The 24410-nt window shown below is 44.1% G+C and overlaps 1 protein-coding gene across 7 annotated transcripts; it reads right to left on the bottom strand.

Moving 5' to 3' along the window:
• Positions 1-10424: 10424 nt before the first annotated feature.
• Positions 10425-16334, bottom strand: C2H7orf25 (chromosome 2 C7orf25 homolog). 7 transcript variants are annotated; one of them, XM_045002776.1, is made up of 3 exons: positions 16120-16250; positions 15593-15748; positions 10425-14217 (listed from the first exon to the last, which is right to left on the bottom strand). In XM_045002776.1, the coding sequence occupies exon 3, from the start codon at positions 14202-14204 to the stop codon at positions 12936-12938; it is 1269 nt and encodes a 422-aa protein (XP_044858711.1). In that variant the 5' UTR covers positions 14205-14217; positions 15593-15748; positions 16120-16250; the 3' UTR covers positions 10425-12935. The 7 variants fall into 7 exon arrangements, with proteins under 7 accessions (XP_044858711.1, XP_044858713.1, XP_044858712.1 ...); XM_045002778.1 differs by lacking the exon at positions 16120-16250 and adding an exon at positions 15981-16098; XM_045002777.1 differs by lacking the exon at positions 16120-16250 and adding an exon at positions 15919-16009.
• Between the last annotated feature and the right edge of the window lie 8076 nt (positions 16335-24410).

Raw genomic sequence — 24410 nt, 5'->3', positions numbered from 1 at the left:
CAAGGTGGTGGTCTGTAAAGCCAGCATCCTTTTATATATAAAAAAAGTTGTCACTGGCCCAAGACTGAACCTTACCTCCTGGGCCTCAAACAGAGATAATTAGGGTTTCCTGTTTCCAAAATGAAGTATTTTGGAATTTCATTTCTGCAAACATTTTCAAGTTTTTGGCTTTTTGTCCTAATCTGGGATGAAAAATTCTCACAGAACTGAAATGTGGTTTCCTGGCCATCTCTAAGTCTGAATTCCTGTATATCCCATGCCATTAAATTTCACCCAGCTACCCCTGTATTAAGCCCAATAACTCGTGTTCTACTAAAGAATATCCCCCAGAGAAGCAGCCAGTCTTTAGTTCATATTTTAGTTTATTCCAATGGTTATTCACCCTCACGCTCACTCTTTCTAATTTGAATTTGTCTGGATTTAGCTTCCAGCCACTGGTTCTTGCAATGCCTTTCTCCTCTAAGTTAAAGAGCCCTTTAGTACCTGGTATTTTTAACTTGTGAAGATATGTACACATTGTAATCAACTCAATCTTCTTTTTGATCAACTTCAATAAATCAAGCTCTTCAAGTCTCCCACAGTAAGTCTCCAGCTATTCACCTATTTCTGGGAAGAGTGACCCAAGTCATGCTGAGAGCATTCTGGGTGACATGGATGGTGTTTGACAATACCCAGATAAATGAAATTCTGAGGTGCAGTGCAGTCTGCACATGAAGGAAGTCTATTCCATACTGCCACACACACACACCTATATGCACTTACTGTAGATTGTGACACTCAGAGACATCCTAGGACAGCAGGCAAGAGAACATCTCACTGCCATTGAATGTGTGATTCTGGTCAGTGAATCCTGTGAATTGTCATCCCACATTCTGTTTCCTGAAGTGTTTCAATTAATTCCCCATAAAAGAGAGACTCTACTCAGAATTGTAGAGAGACTGACGTTGGGATTCAAGAGGGAATGGAATGACAGTGCCAGGCAAAGGGTACTAACATTTATAAGTCACTGTAGATGGGCTTTCTGTATCATATTCCATTTTAGAACTGAATACATTGTGTGCCCATCACCCCATTATGACAGAATATACCCCCTGTGTTCACTATTGTAATAATCTTTGTACAAAATATGCCTTGTGAGCTACTATTTGAAACCTCATAATTTGCTGCTCATTATTGTCCTGGTAAAATATGTATGGCCACGTTGTTTGTGAAGTTCTAAGATGCCTCTGTATGGTGGTGTTAACACATGTTCCAAACTACAGTCCTGCCCAAACAGAAGTTGGCAAACAGGTCTGTTCTGCTTAATTTGCATTTAAGCAATAAACAGAGTCATCAAGCAGGCAAGGAGACAAAGGGCAAGCTAATGCCTCAGACAGGTATAAACAAGACCACTGCCTTCTAAGTGACCATTCTTTGGCAGGAAAAGGGGCACGGGCAAAAAGAAGCTACACCTTGGCAAAGAAACAGCATGGCCGTCCTTCCACACAGACCACCTGTCGCCTTTACTCCCAGCTGGAAATGCTTCTCAAAGGGGGGACAGGAGTATAAAAAGAAGGGGCAGACACCCCAAGTCAGCTCTTCTCCTCTCTCGATTCACTGCATGAGAAGGGACAAAGGAAGCAGACATCACACAGAGTAAGGGGTCCTGGCCTAAGAAGTTTGGCCAGTAAGAGTGTTGAGAGTATGTGGCGAAAAAAAATTTCCTTTGAATTTAACATAGCTTGTTAAGTTAGGCATTAGTTCTGTTTTATCATTATTTTTCTTGTAACCATTTCTGACTTTTATGCCTCCTTACTTGTATTCACTTAAAATCTCTCTTTCTAGTTAAATAAACTTGTTTTACCTAATCCAGTCTGTTTAAATAGAAGTGTTTGGGAAACTCTATCTGGGATAACAAGATGTGTACATACTATTTCCACTGATGAAACAACAGACCTATATACATTTGTATTGTCCAGGATAGGCTGGGAAATATAGCACATACCTTTCTGGGTGAAAAAAAATCTGGGACTGGAAGTGTGCGGGGGTCACCCTGAAGTATAATTTAGACTGGTAAGAACCTGTGTGTGACTGGCAGACTGCAGTACACACACACACACCTGGGAGTGACTTGCATGCTGGAAGCTGTTTGTGAGCATCCAGGATGGAAGCTATAGCAGCAAAGCACTGTAAAGGGTACCCCAGGTTAGAAGGCAAGCAAGGGCATGCACAAAAATTTAACTGATCGTGCCTCCCTCCCCCAGCAGGAGTTTTATCTTCCCTCCCTCCACCTCACCCCAGCAAGTGCTTGCTCTTCCTCCCTCCAGCCCAACAGGGGCTTGCTCTCTCTTCCTTTCCCCGCCACACAGCCCTGGGGCTGGAAGAGTTCTGTGCCCCTGATGATTATTGGGGGGGGGGGGGGAAATGACATGCCCCTGCTTGCCCCTCCTTGTGAATGCCCCGGGGGGTGGGGAGTGTTCACACAGCTACTCATTAGTCTGGACTGTAAGTCTGGGTACATCACACCCATGAAGAGAGTTATGCATTGTGAATAAATTTCTAAGGAAAAACAACAGCGAGACTGGGGTAAATTTTTTGAGGAGTCACATCCACACTAATTAGAGTCAATTATCTATTTCTGACCTGTGTGTTATACTGATATTTCATACAGCCAGAATCTTCATCAGCCAATAAGATTCCTTCATTCACAATTTTAAAGAGAGATGATAAACATCAAGGCTTAGGTTTCTACTAGAGCTGTCAAGTAATAAAAAAAATTAATCACAATTAATGGCGCTGTTAAACAGAATAAATAGAATACCATTTATTTAAATATTTGTGGATGTTTTCCACATTTTCAAATATATTGATTTCATTTACAACACAGAATACGAAGGATACAGTGCTCACTTTATATTATTTTTTATTACAAATATTAGCACTGTAAAAAGAAAGTATTTTTCAATTCATCTAATACAAGTACTGTAGTGCAATATCTTTATCATGAAAGTTGAACTTACAAATGTAGAATAATATACAAAAAATAACTGCACTTAAAAATAAAACAATGTAAAACTTCAGCGCCTACAAGTTCACTCAGTCCTACTTCTTGTTTAGCTAATCGCTCAAACAAGTTTGTTTACATTTGAAGGAGATAATGCTTCCTGCTTCTTGTTTACAATGTCACCTGAAAGTGACAACAGGTATTCCCATGGCACCATTATAGCTGGCATTGCAAGATATTTACGTCCCAGATGTGCTAAAGATCCATACGTCCCTTCATGCTTCAACCACCATTCCAGAGGACATGAATCCATGCTGATGATGGCTTCTGCTTGAGAACAATCCAAAGCAGTGCGGACTGACGCATGTTCATTTTCATGATCTGAGTCAGATGCCACCAGCAGACAGTTGATTTTCTTTTTTGGTGGTTCGGGTTCTGTAGTTTTCACATCAAAGTGTTGCTCTTTTAAGACTTCTGAAAGCATGTTCCATACCTCGTTCCTCTCAGATTTTGGATGGCACTTCAGATGCTTAAACCTTGGGTCGAGTGCTATAGCTATCTTTAGAAATCTCACATTGGTACATTTTTTGTGTTTTGTCAAATCTGCAGTGAAAGTGTTCTTAAAATGAACAACATGCTGGGTCATCATCCAAGACTGCTATAACATGAAATATATGGCAGAATGCGATTAAAACACAGCAGGAGACATACAACTCTCCCTCAAATTCAGTCACACATTTAATTAACGCTTTTTTTTTTTAAACGAGCATCATCACCATGAAAGCATGTCCCCTGGAACGATGGCCGAAGCATGAATAGGCACACGAATGTTCAGCATATCTGGCATGCAAATATCTTGCAATGCCAGCTACAAAAATGCTATGGGAATGCCTGTTCTCACTTTCAGGTGACACTGTAAACAAGTGGATAGCATTATCACCCCTAAATATAAATAAACTTGTTTGTCTTAGTGATTGGCTGAACAAAAAGTAGAACTGAGTGAACTTGTAGGCTCTAAAGTTTTACATTGTTTTGTTTTTGAGTGCAATTATGTAACAAAATAATCTACATTTATTAGTTGCACTTTCACAATAAAGAGATTGTACTACAGTACTTCTATGAGGTGAATTGCAAAATATTTCTTTTATCATTTTTACAGTGCAAATATTTGTAATAAAAATAATAATATAAAGTGAGCACTGTACACTTTATATTCTGTGCTGTAATTGAAATCAATATATTTGAAAATGTAGAAAAACATCAAAAAGTATTTAATACATTTCAATTGGTATTCTATTGTTTAACAGTGTGATTAAAACTGATTAATCAAGATTTTTTAATTGTGATTAATTTTTGTTAATTGCATGAGTTAATTGTGATTAATCAACAGCCCTAGCTTCTACTATTCATGTGGGATTTTAAAAATAGGTATGTGAATTCAATCAAACTGATGCTGACACTGAACCTAGTAAAGTCAGAGAAGCCTATAGCAGTAGCTTCATAGTTGTAGATGTTAATGGACATCAGTTCTTCTTTTTCATCACAAGCTAAAAAAAAATAAAAAAAATAAAAAAACAAACTCTCTGTATTGCACCACAGAAACCCCTGATTAGAAGAACACTGCCTAAGGCAAACCCCAGAGTTGGCAGCAACTTGAAATAAAATCAGCACAGAAAAACTAGGCTGATGCAATATTTAGGAATGGGATTCAGAAGTACAAAGATCAGAACATTCTTAAGTGAAGGAGCATGATTCTGAACTGCCTTACACTGATGTTACAGATTAAATTACCCATGATTTACATCACTGTACGATCAGAATCAGGCCCACAGTAACATTATCTCAGAAACAGCTGAATATATAGGACCAGCTTCTATGCTACTCTAATTTACATTGGCTGCTAATAACCCCAAAGGGCCAATACTGCAGCTGAAGATTTCCCTCAGCACATAGGTATCTTTCCTCTGGTTATGTTCTCTATGCTGTGAGTAGGGATGGGGGAATGCCATAGAAGCCAAGCCAGGTCTGTGCCACCAGAGGATTCCCCTTTGTATTAGGGATGATTCTCCGGGAGTCAGTTACACCAGCTTTATGGTCATATTCCACCAATGTGGCAGTGCAAAAGAGCAGCCTCACACACCTGAGGATCTAGCTGATGTTTGTTCAAACTTTCGAAAAACATTTAGCTTTGGGCTGAGACAAAGTATGAGAAATGTCAGCCCAGAGGGATGCGTGTTTAAGTTATAAATGACTGACAAGAGGGATTTAGCATGAAATGCCCATCCCAGCCTTGACCAAAACACCACCACTCTTACACTATAATTAATTGTCTTACAATACTGCAAAAAAATGTACAACAGGTTTTAGTGACCCTTCACGCTTTTCACCTACCTCAAGGCAGTTTCTATTTGTCAAGAGTCATACCAGGATTTTTAAAATAACCTCAACAGAAACCACTTTGATTATTTGTCTTGGGAAACTGACAATGCCAGAAGCAAAGTTGGCGAAATCATTATTGGTTTTGCTATAGTTTATAGTGGCTTTTTCCACAACCATGCCACTCCTAAGAATCTGGAATTTTTTTCCACAGCTTGTGTTTAAGGTCATCTCTCTCCATAGCAGTGTGCGGGAACTGATTAATGAGAATGGTACAGCCCTTGACAACCCCAAATCCCAACTCTGAGCATGCTGTCCGGACATTTTATTTTGCAATGACCTGTTTCTGGGAAGATTCAAGAGTGGGCGGAGGCCAGGGGATTCTTTTAAATAGAACCTGAACTCCCTTTCAACTGGCCACTGGAAACTTCCTTCTTGCTTCCTGACACTTCACTTAAGGCACCAAGTCAACCATGCTGAGAAAGATGTTGATCCTTTCAGCTCTACTGGCTGTGTTTCTAGTTGATCCAATAAAACCACAAGGTAAATCAAACCCATTATAGACTCATAGGATAGGTTCCAAGGCCTGAAGGAAAATGCAGTCTAAGGATTTTTGTTATGTTTAGTGGCATAGAGCCAAATTAATCTCTGGTAAAACACTGTTAATTTCAATGGAAGGATGAATTTGGCCCATGATCTTTCCTCCTCCAACTGCCACAGTTGTCTTCTCTGGGCAAACTGGAGCCTCTCAAAGTTTTCAAATTTGGTTGCTTATAGGTAGGCATCTAAATCTATATTAGGCACCTAGATAAGCAGCCTTATTTTCAAAGATGCTGAACACCCATGACACCCATTCATGACAATTTTGTTTTTCCAGAGGCATTGACTACCCCTCTGTGTGGGGACCCAAGCATGGAGCCGAGCATAAAGCCAAGCACGGAATCAAGCATGGAGACTACTGGAGAGCCCAGCGGGGAAGGAAGTGGAGACCCCAGTGGGGAACCAAGTTCAGAGCCCAGTGCGGAACCAAGTTCAGAGCCCAACAGAGCGCCAAGCACAGAGTCCACCAGAGAGCCGAGTGTGGAACCAACCAAAGAATCCAGCACAAAACCAACCAAAGAGCCAAGCACAGAACCTCACAGTAAGTTAATTCTGACTTTTACTCACCCTTTATCATCTCCTCTGCTTTTCCCCACAAACTCCCCCCCATCTCTGCTGCACTGGTGGGGCCAGATGTGCACAGGGCCTTCAGTGGCATCAGGGGAAAAGGAGGAGTACATTGGGGAGCCACTCCTTCCCCCTCTGTGACCTGGTATGTTTCTGCCAGGTTTTGATCCCCTCCACGTGTTGGCTCAGACAATTGCTGATTTGGATTTCTCTGTTCCTTTATTATTGTTCATATTGCTCATTCTGTCTTACCCAATAAGAGCTACTGCCTTGTTATTCCCACCTCCCCTCCTCTAACACTGACAGATAGTTTAGTGTCTTGTCTGAGCTAGGAAAAGTAGAATCCACCACTAGTGTAGTTTCAGTAAGGGAGCAGAGCTGGAGGCTGTAGCAGAGACAGAAGTCAGCTGGTTTTACTAGTGAGCAATCTCACCTGGCTAGGTGACATGGGGGTAAAACCACCGCGACTGCCTCCACCCCTGCTGCCAGTGGGGAAAGATTATGAGACCCACATTCCTAGTAGATACACAGATTGCAGGCTGAAGCACCCAAGGTGAAATGTCACTGACAGCTCCCCCCTACTTGCCCTTTTGGCACCTGGAAGTTATCAATGATGTAATGCAAACTGCTGTGTCCTATATCCCCTTGCTCCCTGTGTCCATGGTAGACACCTCTTTTGTCTGCTCAGCGTGAGATTTATTGACATCAGAACTCTGGCTTCCTACTAGCAGCACCAGCTCCAAGCCCCTTGCCACCTGGCAGCTCTGGGTTGGTGAAATAGAGCTGTTACCTCTTGCCCTAAGACAGGCCCCATAACACAGGGCTACGGTGAAACACACATAGAAAGATGCTGAATCTTTCATTAGATACAATAATTTCTCTGCTAACCACCAAATGAGTTCTCTACCCCGATAGAAAGTAATACCTAGATTCACTGGACCCATAGGTTCAAATCCCAGCAAGGTCAACTCAACCCTTCCTCCTGCTGAGGCAGCTAAATTGATTTCTCCAGTAAAATGACTGGTAAAGATGCATTGTAGATGAGACCTTATTAAGTAGGATCCTCTAAGGGCATAGGACAATCTTGTGCCTATTGAAGACCCCATGGTACTTTTCAGAAATACACATACTTGACTTGGTCATACAACACAGGACATTTCCCCTATCTCCTTTTCCCAGAGATGGCTCCATTTTCAGTGCTGTACATACAGTACTTTGTGAAGAACAAGGCTATTAATTGTGCAGTTGTAACTCCTACTGGGGAATGGCTAAGGGCTTGGTCTCTATACTCCATAAATCAGCAGAACTTTTTCTCATTCATACCTTTGGTTTTGCCTTTAGAATAAATTGCAAAATTAATCCCGACAGAAGACATGACCATCCCCTGCTGCTGGCTTTGGCTCCAATGAAGAAAAATTTCAGTTGATGGGATGACAAAATAAAACTTGCTATAGTTTTAGAAGCTACAACTTGTAGAAAATTAGCAACGATTGGTTGGGTTTCAAGAAACCACCAATCTACGCCTACTTACAATTTATCTGGGACAGGTTAGACAGATCACAGCTGACATGTACCAGTTATAATGTAGCGACTTTCCCCCTTACCCTCTGCATTACTAGTGGCAGTCTCTCTGGATCTCCTGTGAGTGCTAACTAAAAGAAAATTAAAAAAAAAATAGAATGACATTACCATAATGTACATTGTTACTGTTATAAATGGCAGCCTGTCTTCTGCTGAAACTGCAAGATTTGGTGTGTGTGGGGGGGGGTGGGGGGGATTTTTCTATCTCCCATCACAATATTTCATAATACACTCCACTAACTGTTAATCTCTGCATAAACCTATGTGCAAATCTTGGGTTATAGGTAAGGTGTGAATGTGAATGAGAAAGCCTTCATACAGGCTCCAGCAGTGACTCTGAATCCACTTTCCTGCACCACATTCTCACTCATGAAAAGTTTGTATTTTTTTCCAGCTGTTGTTCCTGCACTAGTAATGCAGTTACAGTGGCTTGGAGCCTTCTGAGTATCCACAGACTGGTTGCTGTACAGCTGTAGCATAAGCTTCCTCACACTGCTTTACCTTTCTGACCAATACTGGGCTAAAGAAGATAGTTTACTCCCCTTGTTCCTTCATTCCTTAACCACTCTACCTGCAAGAGAGCTTGTTATTGCCGATTGTGATGGTAACGTGAAAAATTGTCTTTGGGGTTTTCATTGTTCTTGTATCTTCACATTTAGAGGTAAATAAACATCAGGAATTTTACCAGCTGATATGCAAGTTAATCAACAAAAACAGATAGGAATAGAGAAGGGAAAATTACTCCTGGAAGAGATTTCAGATGTGAAGTTGTAGAGTTATTAGAAACAGGAACAAGAGTAAATATATAATCCAAATACCCTTTTGGTGTCCTCCTTAATACTTTGAGTACGTACCGTGAGCAGGAACTGATTCCCACATTATTATTAGTTGATTAGACAGCAGGTTTAATGCTGTATACGACAAAGACACTAGTTCTCCCCTCAGGGACCTTACAGTCAAACAAAACAATATGCACTTATAGTGCTCCCAGGGGGTGGGGTGGGGTGGGGAATTAAGGTTCCACAGGGCAGCATGGAATGTTTTAATAACACTTCTTAGCTAAGCAGATTAGGGGTTAACAGGCCTCATGAAAATCTTATTTGTAGTGAAACAAATGAAATGTTTTCATGCTCTTTTCTAGGTTGGGTTGAGTGCTAGTATTAGGTCAGACAATTCAGCCCTGTGGGGTAGTGGGGGTCTACTCCCAGCTCTACCAACTCATTTCCTGAGTGACTTTCTTTTAACCTCTCCATGCCTCCGAGATGCAGCTGTAAAATTGGAATGATATCACTTACGTATCCTGCCCTGGATGTCACGAGCCTTTATATATACACACACACGTAAATCACTGTGAGATGCTTGGATGGAAGATATGAAAGTAATACTTGGTGCTCTGTATTAACGCATTTCAGCTCCTAACACAGCTAATATCAGATTCCAGAGTGTGCCTTGAAATACCATGCTTTCACTCCATGACATTTTTTTTTGTTCTGAGCAAACCAGAAAATTGCTCAGGTTGAAATGGGGTGACAGCCTCAAATCACATTTTTTAAGGCACTAAATCAACATGGATATATATTAAGTAATAAAAGGACTGGAAGGTGCAGGTAGCTCAATGTCCTGGGGGCATTTCTACAGCTCCTCTGGGACCTTCTTCATGTATCATTCATAGGATTGATGGAAAATTGGTGGCAGGTAGGCAATGTGCAAGTAATTCAAACAGTAACAAAATTAGAGTGTGTTTAAAAAAAAGAAAAGAAAAACAAAATATATTGGGAAAAGTGATTTGGTTTGAAATGGATAAAACCGCCCCATGATAGTACCATACACTAAGGCCTGGAAACAGAAGATTTACACATGACACAAGGTCAACCAGACCATCTCTACAACAAACTGCATAGCACAGTCCAGACTGAACAATTATCCTATTGTGTGGGGTGAATGTCTCCCCAAGATGAAGGGATTTATGTTTCAGAGGTGACAAAATTGGTTGGGGAGAAGAAGTGGGGCAAGTCCAGTTCTCAGGGCCAAAATAATGAAGGGCAGAAAGTTGTGCACTCCTGTTTACCAGGTCTCAATACAATCAATCAGGGGACAATCAATGGAACTGAAAAGCAGCAAGTTTAAAACCGATAAAGGGATCTTATTTTTAAACTCAGAATGAATAATTATGCTGCACAACTCACTGACACGACATATTTGAGGCCAAGAACTTAGTGAGACTGTGAAGAATATAGAACAGCCATACCCATATCAGACAGGAAATTACAAAACAGAAGAGTGATAAACCTTCATGCATCTGTACAAGCTAGCTTGTGTGTGACTGGGGTTAGAGAAAAACTTCCCATATGGACTGCTTATTTCACACACTGTTCACTGTGAGATTTCTTGCACATTCTGGTACTGGCCCGATAAAGGATGTTATGGTCCACTGGTTTGAACTGCTATGTTCTATTGAGAACTCAAGGGGGTTTGAGCTGCCCTTTCTATGGGGGCGGGGGAGGGGAAGAAATGAAAGAAAAATTGCTCCTGTCTTCAAGAATGGGGATACCCAACAACAGGAATGTTAAGGACCTCTCTCTAACTCCCTATTTATAGAACAGGGACATTTCACTGAAGGCTGCAGTTTAGCTTTACCAAAACACATCTACCATACTAAACCATCTTCTTCCCCAATCCATGTGTGAGGGAACCAGGATATTCTACCAGAAGGGTAGGGTATCTTTATTTAGCATGTCCAACATTCTGTACTCCTTTCTACTGAGTATATTCTTCATTCCTTCTGAGCAAAGGAACCTCAGGTGACACATACCTACTTGGGCAACTGTTTTATGATTTTGTGTGTTACACTGCTAAACCTCTGTGTGAATAATTTGGACATGTGTTCATAAACAAACAGCTTAATCACAGAGTCACATTAACTTACCCAGTCATAAACCTCTACAGATAGGGGAGAAGATATTTAATTAGCACAAACATATGCAAATTTCACTGGCCTTGTCTATACCTCAAGAATTACCTCACTGATTAGAGGGAAAACAGGTGTATCTGAACACTGTTTAACTGCAAAGGTACAGCAGACAAACTGTTGACCAGAAATCATAGCTATACCTATGAATCACATGCTTTCTCAGTTTTTTCACCCTCTATGTAGTCTGCATATATTTCTCTCTCTAAAGGTAAAGTGAGTACTAGATTCCTCTCCTCTCCCCTCCTTCCACCAACGATGTATTGAGCATTGCCCTTGGAAAGCCAAACATAAAGGAATGCCCTTCATTTGAATTACAAGTGGCAGGGATAAAGATACCTTTCCAACAACTGTACAAAATATTCAGCAGATACTTTCTAGCCATCTTGATAAAATGTATTGCTCAGTGCTCCATTTTTCACTCTGGCATTCTTTCATTGTCCGTTGTGAACAAAATACTAATCATAAACATATCAGCAGTGATGTGACAAACATCTAAACAAATGTAACTCATTTCAAATATTAATCAGTGTTCCCTTTTCGATAAGACAGAAGACTAAATAAAATGGGTTTTTTAAATTCTCTACAGTGTCTGGACAGCGATGGCATCACCCACCAATGAAGTAGCCTCTGCTTTTATGAAATGAGTAATCAGCAGCAATCCACCCTATTTCTCCAAATCAGCATCATCTCTCCCCAAATACACACACTCAGGGGACCTAAGGGAGATTTCTATTCCCCTTGGGCTGCTGAATAACAAAAGGGAATACAGCAGGATCCAAGAATCTGGCTCTGAACCTTCAGCAATATAGTGCTCCTTAGCACTCTGCTTGGACACTGGTTCCGGGGTGGCTCAATACAAGAGAGTTCTGCCTGCTGGAACACCAACATCACATTCCGTGGGACACTGGGAGAGATTCTGCCCCTTGCTTCAGCAGCATATAGGAAATGTAAACAGCCCACAAGGAGAAGGGGAGAATTTCTTCAGTGCAGCTACAGTATTGGGTTGCCAGAGGCACCCGCTCGCAAGCCCTGGCATATTAATAAAAAGTGAAAATGCCAATGAAACTCCAATTTCAGTTTTTTCCTGGGAAGTTAAGCTATAGCCAAAACTCCTAAGTCTGTCTTCTGTACTACAGTCCAGATATACACTTTTTAAAACCAAAAGAGGTGAAAGACTTAGACCCAGATGCTCAAAAGGCATTTAGGAACTTAACTCCTATTGAAATCAAATACCTTTGAGGATCAGGGCATTGGCATTTGTACACGTGATCAGTTGGTACATTACAACCATTCCTTAGCATACTGCACATGTTTAACATGGTGCATGTTTTTTTAGTAGTTCACTTTATCCAATAAATGAAAAATCAAATTATCCTTTTACTTATCCTATTTGCTTACATTTTGCAGAGGTGATTTCACAATCCTTTTTAAAAATTGTAGTCCCTCAAAAGGGGATGAAAACGCCACAGGGCACAGATACACTAGCAGCACGCTTGGCTTGAGTTTCTAACTGAATTTTTTAATAAGGTAGAACACAGTTAACATTTTCCACTGAAATGCAGTTATCCCCATGAATAAATTATGGTATACTCTACTGAGTTAAGAACAAAAATTCCACATACAGAGGATGTACGTGTTTTAACTTATATTTCTTCATCCATTACTATTCTGAATGGTGTACAGATTTTCTGCTTTTCTTGAATTTTTCATTTGAAGGTAAGTTACTACACCTATCAGGATCTGGCACACAAAAAAGAAAAAAAAAGTGTATTGTTTTGAGAGTTCTATTTCTTGAACTGCCTCCACTGCAGCACATTTAAACAGTTATTTTAATGACTAATTAATTAGATGGCTTAGTCAAAGCCCACTATCGGCTGTGCAGTTCTTTGGTAAAGGCGTGGCAACAGACTCTTTGCTTTCAGTCAGTGCCCTTGGCTGATGGATAAGCACGCTAAACTTAACCCCTTGGTTAGCTGCTGCCCTAACAAAACCGCTGTTTGCGGTCATCGTGATGGCTCTTAAAGTGTCTCCTGTCCCAAAGATGGCTAGAGAGCGGCTATTGATTTTTGAACTAGCCACTAGTCTTAAGGCACGGTCAGAGGGCTGGTCCGGCACCACATTAATTCTCTTCATGAGAGAGATGGCTCGATCCTTCTCCCCAGGTCCTCCTAGAGTTTCTAAGATTGACTGAAAATCTTTGACTGCAGATTCACAAGCAAACAGCTCCTTGCCTTTCATGAAAGCCTCCAACTGAGGCAGGACTCTCTCCTGCCTTTCCTGTGCTGCCTGCTCCGTTAACACTTTCTCCTTAAAAATGAAGTAGCAGCCACCATAGCTAAGGGAAGAGACATATGTAATTAAAGTAGTGATGTCCAAGTTAACCCTATTGCACACATCTACTTTGATCTCTGTAGGAAAAGCAATGCTGGCTACTAAATTGTCCCGGTCTACTCTGGTCACCTGCAGGCGCTCAGGGCTCTCTTCATCAGATTCACTGGCACTTAGGTGTCTCTCTTCAGTCAAGTGCTCTGCCAAAGAGTTAACAGCAACTACATCTCCTCGCACAGATATGCCCATCTCTTTCAATCTCTCTGCCATAGGACTGGACACACTATTATAAAAAGCAAAGATAATATGGGGGTTGCTATATTGCACTGGTTGCTGATGGCTCGCTTGCAGGAAGTCCTCCGCCTGCTCAATGATGCTTTTGTCGCCATACTGGCCCCGGCCCAGCCAAATATTGTGAAGAGCTTCAGCCTTTCGACCAATTGCTTTCACCCAAGTGTGGCCACCATTTGCAACAACATCTACCATCAGCGTTTGCTTTTCTCCAAAGCAGTCTTCATAGGCAAAGACATGAAGGACACTGATGACCTCTTCCAGGTTCTCTGCTGACTCAATTATGGCTCGGAGATGTGTAAGATTCGTACTCTGCAGATGGGACTCCTTAATGGCCACCTTCCCTGCCTCCACCCTGTGCAAGAATTTCAACTCGGCCTTCAATTTGGTGCATAGCTTTGCTCCACCTTCTATACCTCCTTTCTGTGATCTGGAAAGGGCTTCTGCTCTCTTCATTAATTCCTTAGCAACAGCGATTCTCTCACAAAGCAATGACTGCACAGACATGTTGACATTATTTCTATCAGATGAAAGCAAAAGAGATGATCATTACTACAAATTCAGTGACGAAGACAATATAGAAAGAGGCTTTTCCAATACCATACATCAGAGCTTTCCACTGGATTTTGTGCAATGACTACCATAGTTATGTGGCATGGGCATTAGAAACCGTAACACCTTGGTCAAGCTCTTCAAAAAAGGGACTAATTATTTGATGGGGCCTGATTTTCTGCAGATGAGTACTCAGCATTTTCAGAAAAAATCCAGGCCTTTAAAAAGGTGTCTGCCATGAGTTGGGGTTCTTCTATTTGAGTGTCCAGCATCCCTTACTGCTTCTGAAAAATACAGCTCTCACTTCTAAGCGTATTCATGCAATCAAATTTATACAAGCTTCACTGTGCTCTAAGGTTCCACCCTCTCCCTAAGTTTACACATCATCAGAGTAGGAGCCACTGGCTGGGGTGTCCCCAGCCCTGCAGTGATTTACCTCTCCACCAGCTGCTCCAGATGTCTGAAAAAAAATTATCTGTGCAGCTAGGGAGTGTTGTGTTACGGCCCTTGCAGCTTCCCTGTCAGAAAGTCATATTTCAGCAAGGAAGCAAAGAAATCTGCAGGGGACATGAATTCTGCTGACTTCCTCTTCTCCTACAAGGAGTTGCTGAGGCTGTGTCAGACTCAACCCCACAAATTTCCCCCAGCAGCAGAAAGCTCAGCATCCTCCCCTGCTTCCTGCCCCCAGCACTCTTCAGCTGTGGGGGGAGGGGTCACTGTGCAGGGAGCTGCTCCCCCATCTGCCCAACCCCTGTGCATCAGACTCCCATACCCAGACACCCTCACCAAGCCTCACCCCAGACATTCAGAACCATCCTTCCCCTCCATACCCAAACCCCACCTCAATGAACTTCAACACCCTGCATCTAGAGCCCCTGGCACTCAGGCCCCCTGCCAGCAGACCCCCACTGAGCTCCCTGTACTCAAGCCTCCACCCCACCAAGCCCCATTCCCCCAGCACCCCACTGAGCCCCAACCACTTTCACTTGGAAGCCCCTACAAAGAGCCACTGCCCCTCCCCCCGGCTACAGCCCCTACAGGAGCAGAGGACGGGAGCACACAGCACAGGCTGGGGGAGGGAAGCGCTCACCCCACCCCTGCCTGCCCCTCCTGCGGTCTGGCCTCCAGCTCCTGCTGCAGACACCGCCCGGGGAAATCACATGGGCGCAAGCAGGGAGGAAGCGAAGCCACCATCTTAAGCCAGGGCAAAATGATTTAAATCCCCGGCTGCTGCTCACGTCTCAAGCAGCAACCCCCGCCCTTTCCCAAGGCTCGCCCCCTGCTTATTGCTGAGCAGGTTCCCACCCACTTCCCCGGCAATCAAACCGCAGCCCGCCACGAACCCAGCAGCAGCAGCAGCAGCTCCTCACGGCGCGTAACTAGCCCCAGGAATCCGCACTGGGCAGCGAGTCACCGGGCTTCCGGCGACTCTTTCTGTGTCCTGTTACCCAGGGCACAACACCTCCTCGGCGGCGGGGCTCTCAGGCTGCAGGCTCGCTCTGTAAAGGGGCATTTAAAAGTGTGTAGCAGCTCATCGAGAAAGGCCACGCAGCCAAACCCATCCGTCTAAACGTGCTCCCCCCCCCCACCTGCCTGTAAGAAACGAGCCACCCCGAGGGAGGTGCGTTTGGATCCCCAGGGGGTTTTGCCCGGGCTCCCGTCTCCTCACACGGCGGGAGTGTCCCGAGTAAGGAAGCCTTGTTTACTGGCGTATCTCGCCCCAGCTGCTACCCTCAGTCTTTCTCTCGACGAAGGTAAATCCCTTCCCCGGGATTAACTGGCAGCCCCTGCGCTAGTCTCCGGGTTCTCCTCTGAAGTCCATCGCGCATTACACAGCTGCCGCCGCCGCCCGCGCGTGTGCAACACTTACACCGGGCAGCGGGGGCTCAGCCCCGCGGCACATGCCGCGCTCCTTCCCCCGGTGCAGCAGCAGCAGCAGCGGCTTCCCCTCAGCCCAGCCACAGACAGCCAATGGCGAGGCCCGCTCCGGCCCGTCCCCCGCTGCGAGCTAAGCGGAAACCCGGCCGGGCCGCCGCCGCCCGCTCCACCTTCCCAGCCGCCTGCAGCGCCACCTGGCGATCCAGGCCCGGGCTTTACTGTAAGGAGAAGCTGAACCCCCTTCATTCTTAGGTTGTGTTTTTTATTTACTTGGGGGGGGGGGGGTATAGGGCCGGGGCGGGGGTGCATTACAGAGAATTTATCCTGCTGCTACCATTCATACCCATATCTGTTCCATAGCTCTAAAAACTAACCTCCCAAGAAGGGAATGGATATAATTTTTCTCTTCCTCTGGATAGTAAGAGTTGCTTTAGCACAAGGGTTCTCAAACTGGGGGTCGGGACCTCTCAGGGGGTCACAAGGTGTCACTGAGGGGTCGCCAGCTGTCAACCTCCACCCCAAACCCTGCTTTGCCTCTAGCATTTATAATGGTGTTAAATATATTAAAAAGTGGCTTTAATTTATAAGGGGGGGGTCACACTCGGAGGCTTGGTATGTGAAAGGGGTCACCAATAAAAAAAGTTTGAGAGCCACTGCTTTAGCATTTGCCAGAATAGGATGTGTTATGTACCTCAGGCTGCAACAGACAGATTCCCCCTCCCTCCCCTGCTTTGGGAAGAATGTCACAAATCGCTGCCCCCACACATCCTGCCGACCTTTCAAGTTAGTTCAGCTCATGCTCTCTCAGCCTGGCACTCTACCCCCTCTAAAAATAGCATTCAAAAAGTGAGGGGAAAAACAGATCAGAATAAAGAGAGCTCTTAAATAGTTTTCTTAATTCAAAACAACTGTTTTGTTACCCTTTAAAATACAGGGCCGTATTATCTTTAGTAAAAGCGACAGCACAGAAGTTACCCTTTATGACAAGAAACGATTTTACAATTTGTAAGGCCCAAAACAAGAATGCAGGGCCTCTACGTCCACTATGGGAGTTTCCTTATTTGAGACCCAATGGATCACAAGGATATCTCTGCTCCTCAGTGTTTGAAGGGGTGACGTCTGGACCATCCTGGTATAACTAGTAGAAATATACAAGCAAACATGCACGAGATTCTCTGTGAAATTTTTTAGAAAGAGGGAGGGAGGCTGTCTAAGCTGTGCTGATACTAAACATCAGCTGTGATCTAGCTTCCAGGGAGTTCCTGCATCTTTCAGAATGGTTTTAAATCATTTTTTCCAACTCCAGACCACTCTTAATTGACTGATGCCAGCATGGCCTCCAGCCTCAGTTTAAATTTGCACCACATCAAGGGTTGCCAACTTCATAATATTTAAATACCAGATACACCAGCTGGAGTGCTGGAACCTCCCCTGCCCCGCCTATTCCCCCAAAGCCCCACTGCTTCCTCAAGGCCCCACCCCTCACCCTGAGGCTTTGCCCCCATTCACTCCTTTTTCCCCTCACCCCATCGCTCACTGCCCAGGTCTGGAGGGACTTGCCTGCAGAGCCGGGGCTGGGAGATGTAGCCGCCCAACACAAGTAGGAGGTGGCCCTGGCTGAGTAGGGGCTGATGTTGGTAATGATTTGGTACCTCCACGCCTCCATTTACCAGACTCTGGGTGCCAGTCAGTAGATCTGACCGGACACTGTCAGGTCCCCTTTTCGACTGGACTTTCTGCTCGAAAACCAGACACCTGGCCACCCTACCCACATCAAAATCCTTCAGTCACCATAAACAATATTGCGACACTGGCAGGCCAAATGCCAGCTCTTGCTCAGGCTGCAGGCATTAGCCAAGATCTGACCACCTAATGCCATCATAGCCTCCAGCCTGTTTAAATTTGCACTACAATTAACACCTATATGAGTTTTGCTCAAAATAGGTATTAGTCTTATAAGAATGCATAGGCACCGACTTCCCCTCCACTGGGGGGGGTGCTCAACTCCTGCCCCCACCTCCATCCTTTCCCCAAAGCCCCTGCCTCTTCCTGCCCTTGCTCTGCCTCCACTCCATCCCTTCCCCAAAGCCCCTGCCTCTTCCTGTCCCACTCCCATCCCACCTCTTCCCACCCTGCCTCTTCACCACCTTTCCACCCCCTTCCCTGAGTGCGCTCTGTCCCCACTTCTCCCTCCCAGAGCCAACCTGCACACCGCGAAACAGCTGTTTGCGACAGGCAGGAAGTTCTGGGAGGGAGGGGGAGGAGTGATCAGCAGGGCCACCGGTGCGGGAGAAGGGGGAGCTCAGCTGCGGGTGGGTGCTAAGCACCTGCTAATTTTTTTTGCTCTGGAGCACCTATGAAGTTGGTGCCTACGTAAGAATGTATTTTGACTTTATGAAATGCTTGTAAGTTGTTGGATGCATTAATCTCACTTGTAATGTCTGTATTCCCTGCTGCAAGAAAATACTTAAGCTTTGCTTTATAATGTTGAAAATGTTTACTCTGGACTTGCGAACTCAGGCATGGGTCCCCTTCCTCCCTTCCCCCACTCATCCAGAATGACTGTCAAAATAAAATGGGTCATCAAGGACCATTGCAATCCAAAGGATTGGTTAATGATCCTAGGAAATACTATGTGCTAGGAAGCTTATTCTGTGGGCATGGAAGCTGAACGAAGGAAATAAAACAAATCCATAGGAAAATTTCCTGTCTTTCTGGCTGTTTGACTCGAAAGGACCAGAGACTCTAAACTGAAGCGAGAGATCGCCAGGAGCTGCCTCCTCGATCTGCCCCGAAAGACATTTTGAACAGACAGATCACTCCAAAAGTAACTTTTGTATGGTGTGATTTTTGGTGTAAGTGACCATTTATCAGTAAGTCCAGTTTGTCTGGATGGCAAGATAGAGTGAACGGTTTAAGGGGACTGTCTGTGACTCCATGGTAGAACTGTTAGTGATCCAGGAGTTCACGTGTTACGGACTTGGTGAAATCTAATTATAGAGCACACCACCAGTTTGCAGTATCTGCCTACCTCTGGATAGATTCTCAAAAACAGGACACTTAACACTCATGAGCCATTCCAGATAACATGACAAATATAATGGACCATATGATTAATGGACCAAATTCACTGCTGCTCTGTGCCTTGCATCATCATTTACATCATGGCAAATGGTCACACAAGGTGCAAGGTATAGTAAATCAAGACCAAAGCAAGTTGTGGCTCACTTACCTTCCCTGTATCTTGTCAATTTGCCACCTTCTTAAAATAACAGCCTCACAAATAGACCTGAAGAGCTCTGTGTAAGCTCAAAAGCTTCTTTTTCACCAGCAGAAGGTGGTCTAATAAAAGATATTACCTCACCTACCTTGACCCCCCTAGCCTCACAAATAACCATAACAGGATTATAGTTGTCCTCTATCCCAAATCTACCATTTACATGAAGTCTGAGCAATTTTCTTGCTTTTAATGGGTCTCCAAACTGCCATGAGAGTCTGGAGGAGCAGAGCAGCTTCCAGGACTGGGGCCTTACTGAAGAAAGATCATCATGTAACTCAACACATGGAACGGGGAGTCAGAACACATTTAACTTTTCTTTCGCTTTTTTGTGGCATTCACATTACAGCACTGTACATCAAAACTTTAGAAGTTTTGCAATGCAATTCTAGGCTCTGGTACATCTGTTGATCCAGACATGAAATCCTATTTGAAATCAAACTTGGAACAATTCTAACTTTGTCTTTCCCCTCCAATATCGTTTAGTCTCTCTGCTACCAATATCTCACACATTAGCTACCATACATTTTTGCTAGTGGTTTAGAGGCTGCAATTTTAGAGAATGACATATCAGCTGTTTCCAAGATGATTGGCTATAATCTTCTAAACAAAGACTTTGATATTCATGAAGATGCAAGACAAACTGCACCAGCTAGAGACTAGCACCACTGTATACTTTGCCAGAAAATGTACTTCATTCTTGAAGTGCTCTTTATTTTTGCATTTGATAACATGCTCCAAAACTAAATTACCATCAGTTAAAAATAACTGATTTTAAAAAGTAAAAAAATAAAAATACTAGTTACATGTATTTTTAACTGTCCATTAAAAATAATCTTTAAAAATTTCTAGGCCAAATGGTAAACACCTTTTAAAGACTCCATAAAGATTAGGCAATTATTTTAAATTGACTTATTTTCAGTGCAGCTGTCTTGGTACGGTGGTGTAGTTTCCACAGGAGTAAGCTATGGGTTACGATGGAAGAAAATGGGTGGTGGTACTCTACCAAGCTCTGCCTGTGTGAATCATTAAAATGAAATACTCCTCACAGTAGGCTGTGCAGATGCTCAAAATACAATTGTGTGCACTTGTCTGAGCTTCACAGGGCTTTGAGCTTGGCCTCCCATTGATATACCCATGGGAATATGCCCATGCGTGCTGCTAGGATCCTTGGACATGCCTCTTTCTTGACTGGGGGATCCAGAGGGGAAAAATAAAATAAATCACATCTCCCCCTGAGACATCTCTCCAAGTAAACTCTCCAGATTCAATGTCTTCCTGCTCCTGCCTTAGCTGAGGAATGGAATAGTTACCCAGTGAAGATTTAAATATCAGTATGGTTATTTGAGTTCACATCCCTTAGAACTATTGTTCCAGTCTCAGCTCTGCATCAATTACACACTGTTCAGACTTTCATAATACAGGGGTTCTGGGCTAGTAGATGGGGGAAGCTGCAAACATCATATCTTGATTTTAGTAATGTTTTTGACAGTCCCACATTACATTTTCATAAGCAAACTAAAGAAATGTGGTCTAGGTAGAATTACTACAAAGTGGGTAGACAACCAGTCGAAAAACCATACTCAAAGAGTCACAGCAAACCATTGATGACTAAACTCTTAGGACATATCTAGTGGAGTCCTACACAGCTCTGTGCTCGGTCCAGTACTAATCAATATATTCATTGACAACGTGGAGCATGGAGAATATGCTTATAAAAGTTGTAGATTACACCAACATGGGAGGACAGAATTAGAATTCAAATTCTTTTGAATTCTAATTGGCAAATTTGTTTGAAATCAACAAAATGAAATTCAATATAGAGAAGTGAAAAGGAAAAATAAATGCCCAAATACAAAATGGGAAATAACTGGCTCATCACAGCTCAGGGTCATAGTGCATCACACATTAATATAAGACAATAAAATTCACTTGCAAAAAAGGCTAATATTCTAGGATGTATTAACAGGAATGTTGTATGTAAGCCACAGGAAGTAATTGTTCCATTCTATTATGCACTGGTGAGACCATAGGCGAAATACCCTGATGCCCAACACTGGATACACTTTAACAAAGATATAGACAAAGAGGCCAGTAAAGAGTAACAAATGATAAAGGGTTTAGAACACCTGGCCTATGAAGAAAGGTTAAAAAACTGGGCATGTTTAGTCTTGAGAAAAGAACACAGCGGGAAATACTTAATCATAGTCTTCAAATATATTAAGGGCTGTTATAAAGAGGATTGATCAATTGTTCTGCATATCTACTTGTTCTACCTTTAATAATTAGCTTAATCTGCAGGAAGGCTTAGGTTAGATATTAGGAAAAATCTGTTAACTATACAGAGAAGTTAGGTATTGGAATAGATTACCAAAGGAAGTTGTGGAATCCCCGTCATTGAAGGTTTTTAAGATCAGGTTAGGCAAACTCTTGTCAGGGACCATATAAGTATGTCACACATCAGTGGAGGTGGACAAACTAGATGACTTTTTTGGGGTCTTCCTAGCCCTACATTTCTCTGCAAAAGGTAAGATTCTAGAGTACAAGATGCAGCGTGAGAGATGCGGTGGTATGCTGTTCTGCCACATAGTAGATGAAGCTTTTGAATTAGCATATTATTCTCTTCCTTTCCAAGTGGCTTTTGAGGGCACTGAAAGCATGAATTTAAGATTTATGACAACCTGCACTGCAATTCCATCACCCAATTTTGTTTTTTTCCTTTGAAGACATTTGAGAATGAAATTAGCGCTTCTGAAAGTAAAAGACTAAGTGAACTGGATTGGGTGAATCACACTGCAGTCTTTGAGACACAGCTCAAAGGGGGGGGGGGAGGAGGATAGCTCAGTGGTTTGAGCATTGACTTGCTAAACCCAGGGTTGTGAGTTCAATCCTTGAAGGGACAACTTAGGCCTGGTCTACACTAGGACTTTAATTCGAATTTAGCAGCGTTAATTCGAACTAACCGCTCAACCGTCCACACCAGGAAGCCATTTAATTCGAACTAGAGGGCTCTTTAGTTCGAATTTGGTACTCCACCTCGACAGGTGGAGTAGCGCTAAATTCGACATGGCTAGCTCGAATTAGGCTAGGTGTGGATGCTAATCGAACTTAGTAGCTCCGGGAGCTATCCCACAGTGCACCACTCTGTTGACACTCTGGACAGCAGTCCGAGCTTGGATTCTCTGACCAGCCACACAGGAAATGACCCTGTCTGGGCACTTTGAATCTGACGTCCTGGCTGGACATCGGGGCGAGCTCCGCAGCACCTGCAACGATGCAGAGCTCTCCAGCAGAGGAGTCCGGCCAATCCAAGAATAGAAAGAGGTCCCCAGCATGGACAGACCGGGAAGTCCTGGATCTGATTGCTGTGTGGGGCGAGGAGTCTGTGCTCTCGGAGCTGCGCTCCAGCAAGCGGAATGCAAAGACCTTTGAGAAGGTCTCCAAAGCCATGATAGAGAAAGGATACAGCCGGGATGCGATGCAGTGCCGCGTGAAAGTGAAGGACCTGAGACAAGGTTACCAAAAAGTCAGAGCGGCAAACGGACGCTCCGGAGCACAGCCCCAGACATGCCGCTTCTACGAAACAGTTCCTCGGCGATGTTCGCCGATGGGGAAGATGAGGAAGGGTTTGTGGAGGACGGCGCAGGCGACAGCGAACACAATACCGCTTGCCCTGACAGCCAGGATCTCTTCATCACCCTCACAGAGATCCCCTACCACCCCTCCCCGCATGTCAAACTATATAAATAGTAGGTCCACACATATAGGGATTGAACAGTAATCCTCTTGGGACAGTTCAACAAAGCTCTCAGAGAGCAGCTCGAAAAGCCTCCGCAGGAGGTTCCTGGGGAGAGGTGCCTTATTCGGTGCTCCATGGAAGCACACTCTTCCGCGCCAGGAGATCCTAATGTAGAGAGGAATCAAACAAAGATTTATTAATTAATTTGCTTTAAAACGTGCTTTGGAAGTGGGAAACTTGGATGATATTCTCTCGGCACGGGTGTCTGGCTGAGCGGCGATTTGCCTCAACCTCTCACAGAGATTGTGTAGCACACAGCAAGTAGCAATAACTACGGGGATATTCTTTTCGCTGATGTCCGAGCGAGTCAGTAAGCTCCGCCATCTCCCCTTGAGACGTCCGAAAGCACACTCCACCACCATTCTGCACTTGCTCAGCCGGTAGTTGAAGAGTTCCTTCTCTCTGTCCAAGGCGCCTGTATAGCTTCATGAGCCAGGGCATTAGCAAGTGCCCTTACGCATCCTGAAGTTTCGCAGCCACTGTGATTCATCCCAGACCTGCAGCACTATGCGGTCCCACCAGTTGCGCCACTCTGTGACTTCCTGTCCTCACCGCGCTGCCGGAGCCTCCTCGCCCGATTTCTCAGCAGCTGACTGTGGAAGAGGTGGACGATAAGGTGCGAGGAGTTGACAACGGCCATAAGTGCAGCGATGATTGCAGCGGGCTCCATGCTCGCAGTGCTGTGGCGTACGCGCTGTAACTGACAAGAGAAGGGCGCGAACAGATTTCCCGCCGGCGCTTTCAGGGAGAGAGGGCGGGAGTGACGGTTCAATAATGACAGTTACCCAAAACCACCCTCGGCACATTTTTTCCCCCAGCAGGCATTGGGGGCTCTACCCAGCATTCCAATGGGCAGCAGGGAGTGCGGGAACTGTGGGATAGCTTCCCACAGTGCACCGCTTCCAACGTCGACGCTGGCCCCGTGAATGTGGACTCAGAAATTCGAATTAGTGTATTTAGTATGGATACACAAATTCGACTTCATAAGGTCGAATCCACAAATTCGAACTAAGTTGATTCGAAATAGTCTTGTAGTGTAGACAAGGCCTTAGGGATCTGGGGCAAAAATTGGTCCTGCTAGTGAAGGCAGGGGACTGGACTCAACTAGTTGTTGCTTTCACACCAGCAGCCTACCAAAGGGCTTGTCTACACTATGCAGCTTTTAGCGACAAGGCTGTGTCGAAACAGCTTTGTCGCTAAAAGTCAG

The sequence above is a fragment of the Mauremys mutica genome, chromosome 2, assembly GCF_020497125.1.
Source record: "Mauremys mutica isolate MM-2020 ecotype Southern chromosome 2, ASM2049712v1, whole genome shotgun sequence".
In the NCBI taxonomy this organism is placed as follows: domain Eukaryota; kingdom Metazoa; phylum Chordata; order Testudines; family Geoemydidae; genus Mauremys; species Mauremys mutica.
This window is presented reverse-complemented; position numbering and strand designations above follow the sequence as displayed.

Bases quoted from the DNA above. Each gene is read 5' to 3' on its own strand.
- C2H7orf25 (XM_045002775.1), bottom strand. From the start codon at position 15,443: ATGGTGGCTTCGCTTCCTCCCTGCTTGCGCCCATGTGATTTCCCCGGG. The intron at 14,218-15,339 runs GTGAGCGCTTCC...TTCATCTGATAG, and splicing joins GAGGGGCAGGCAGGGGTGGG to AAATAATGTCAACATGTCTG.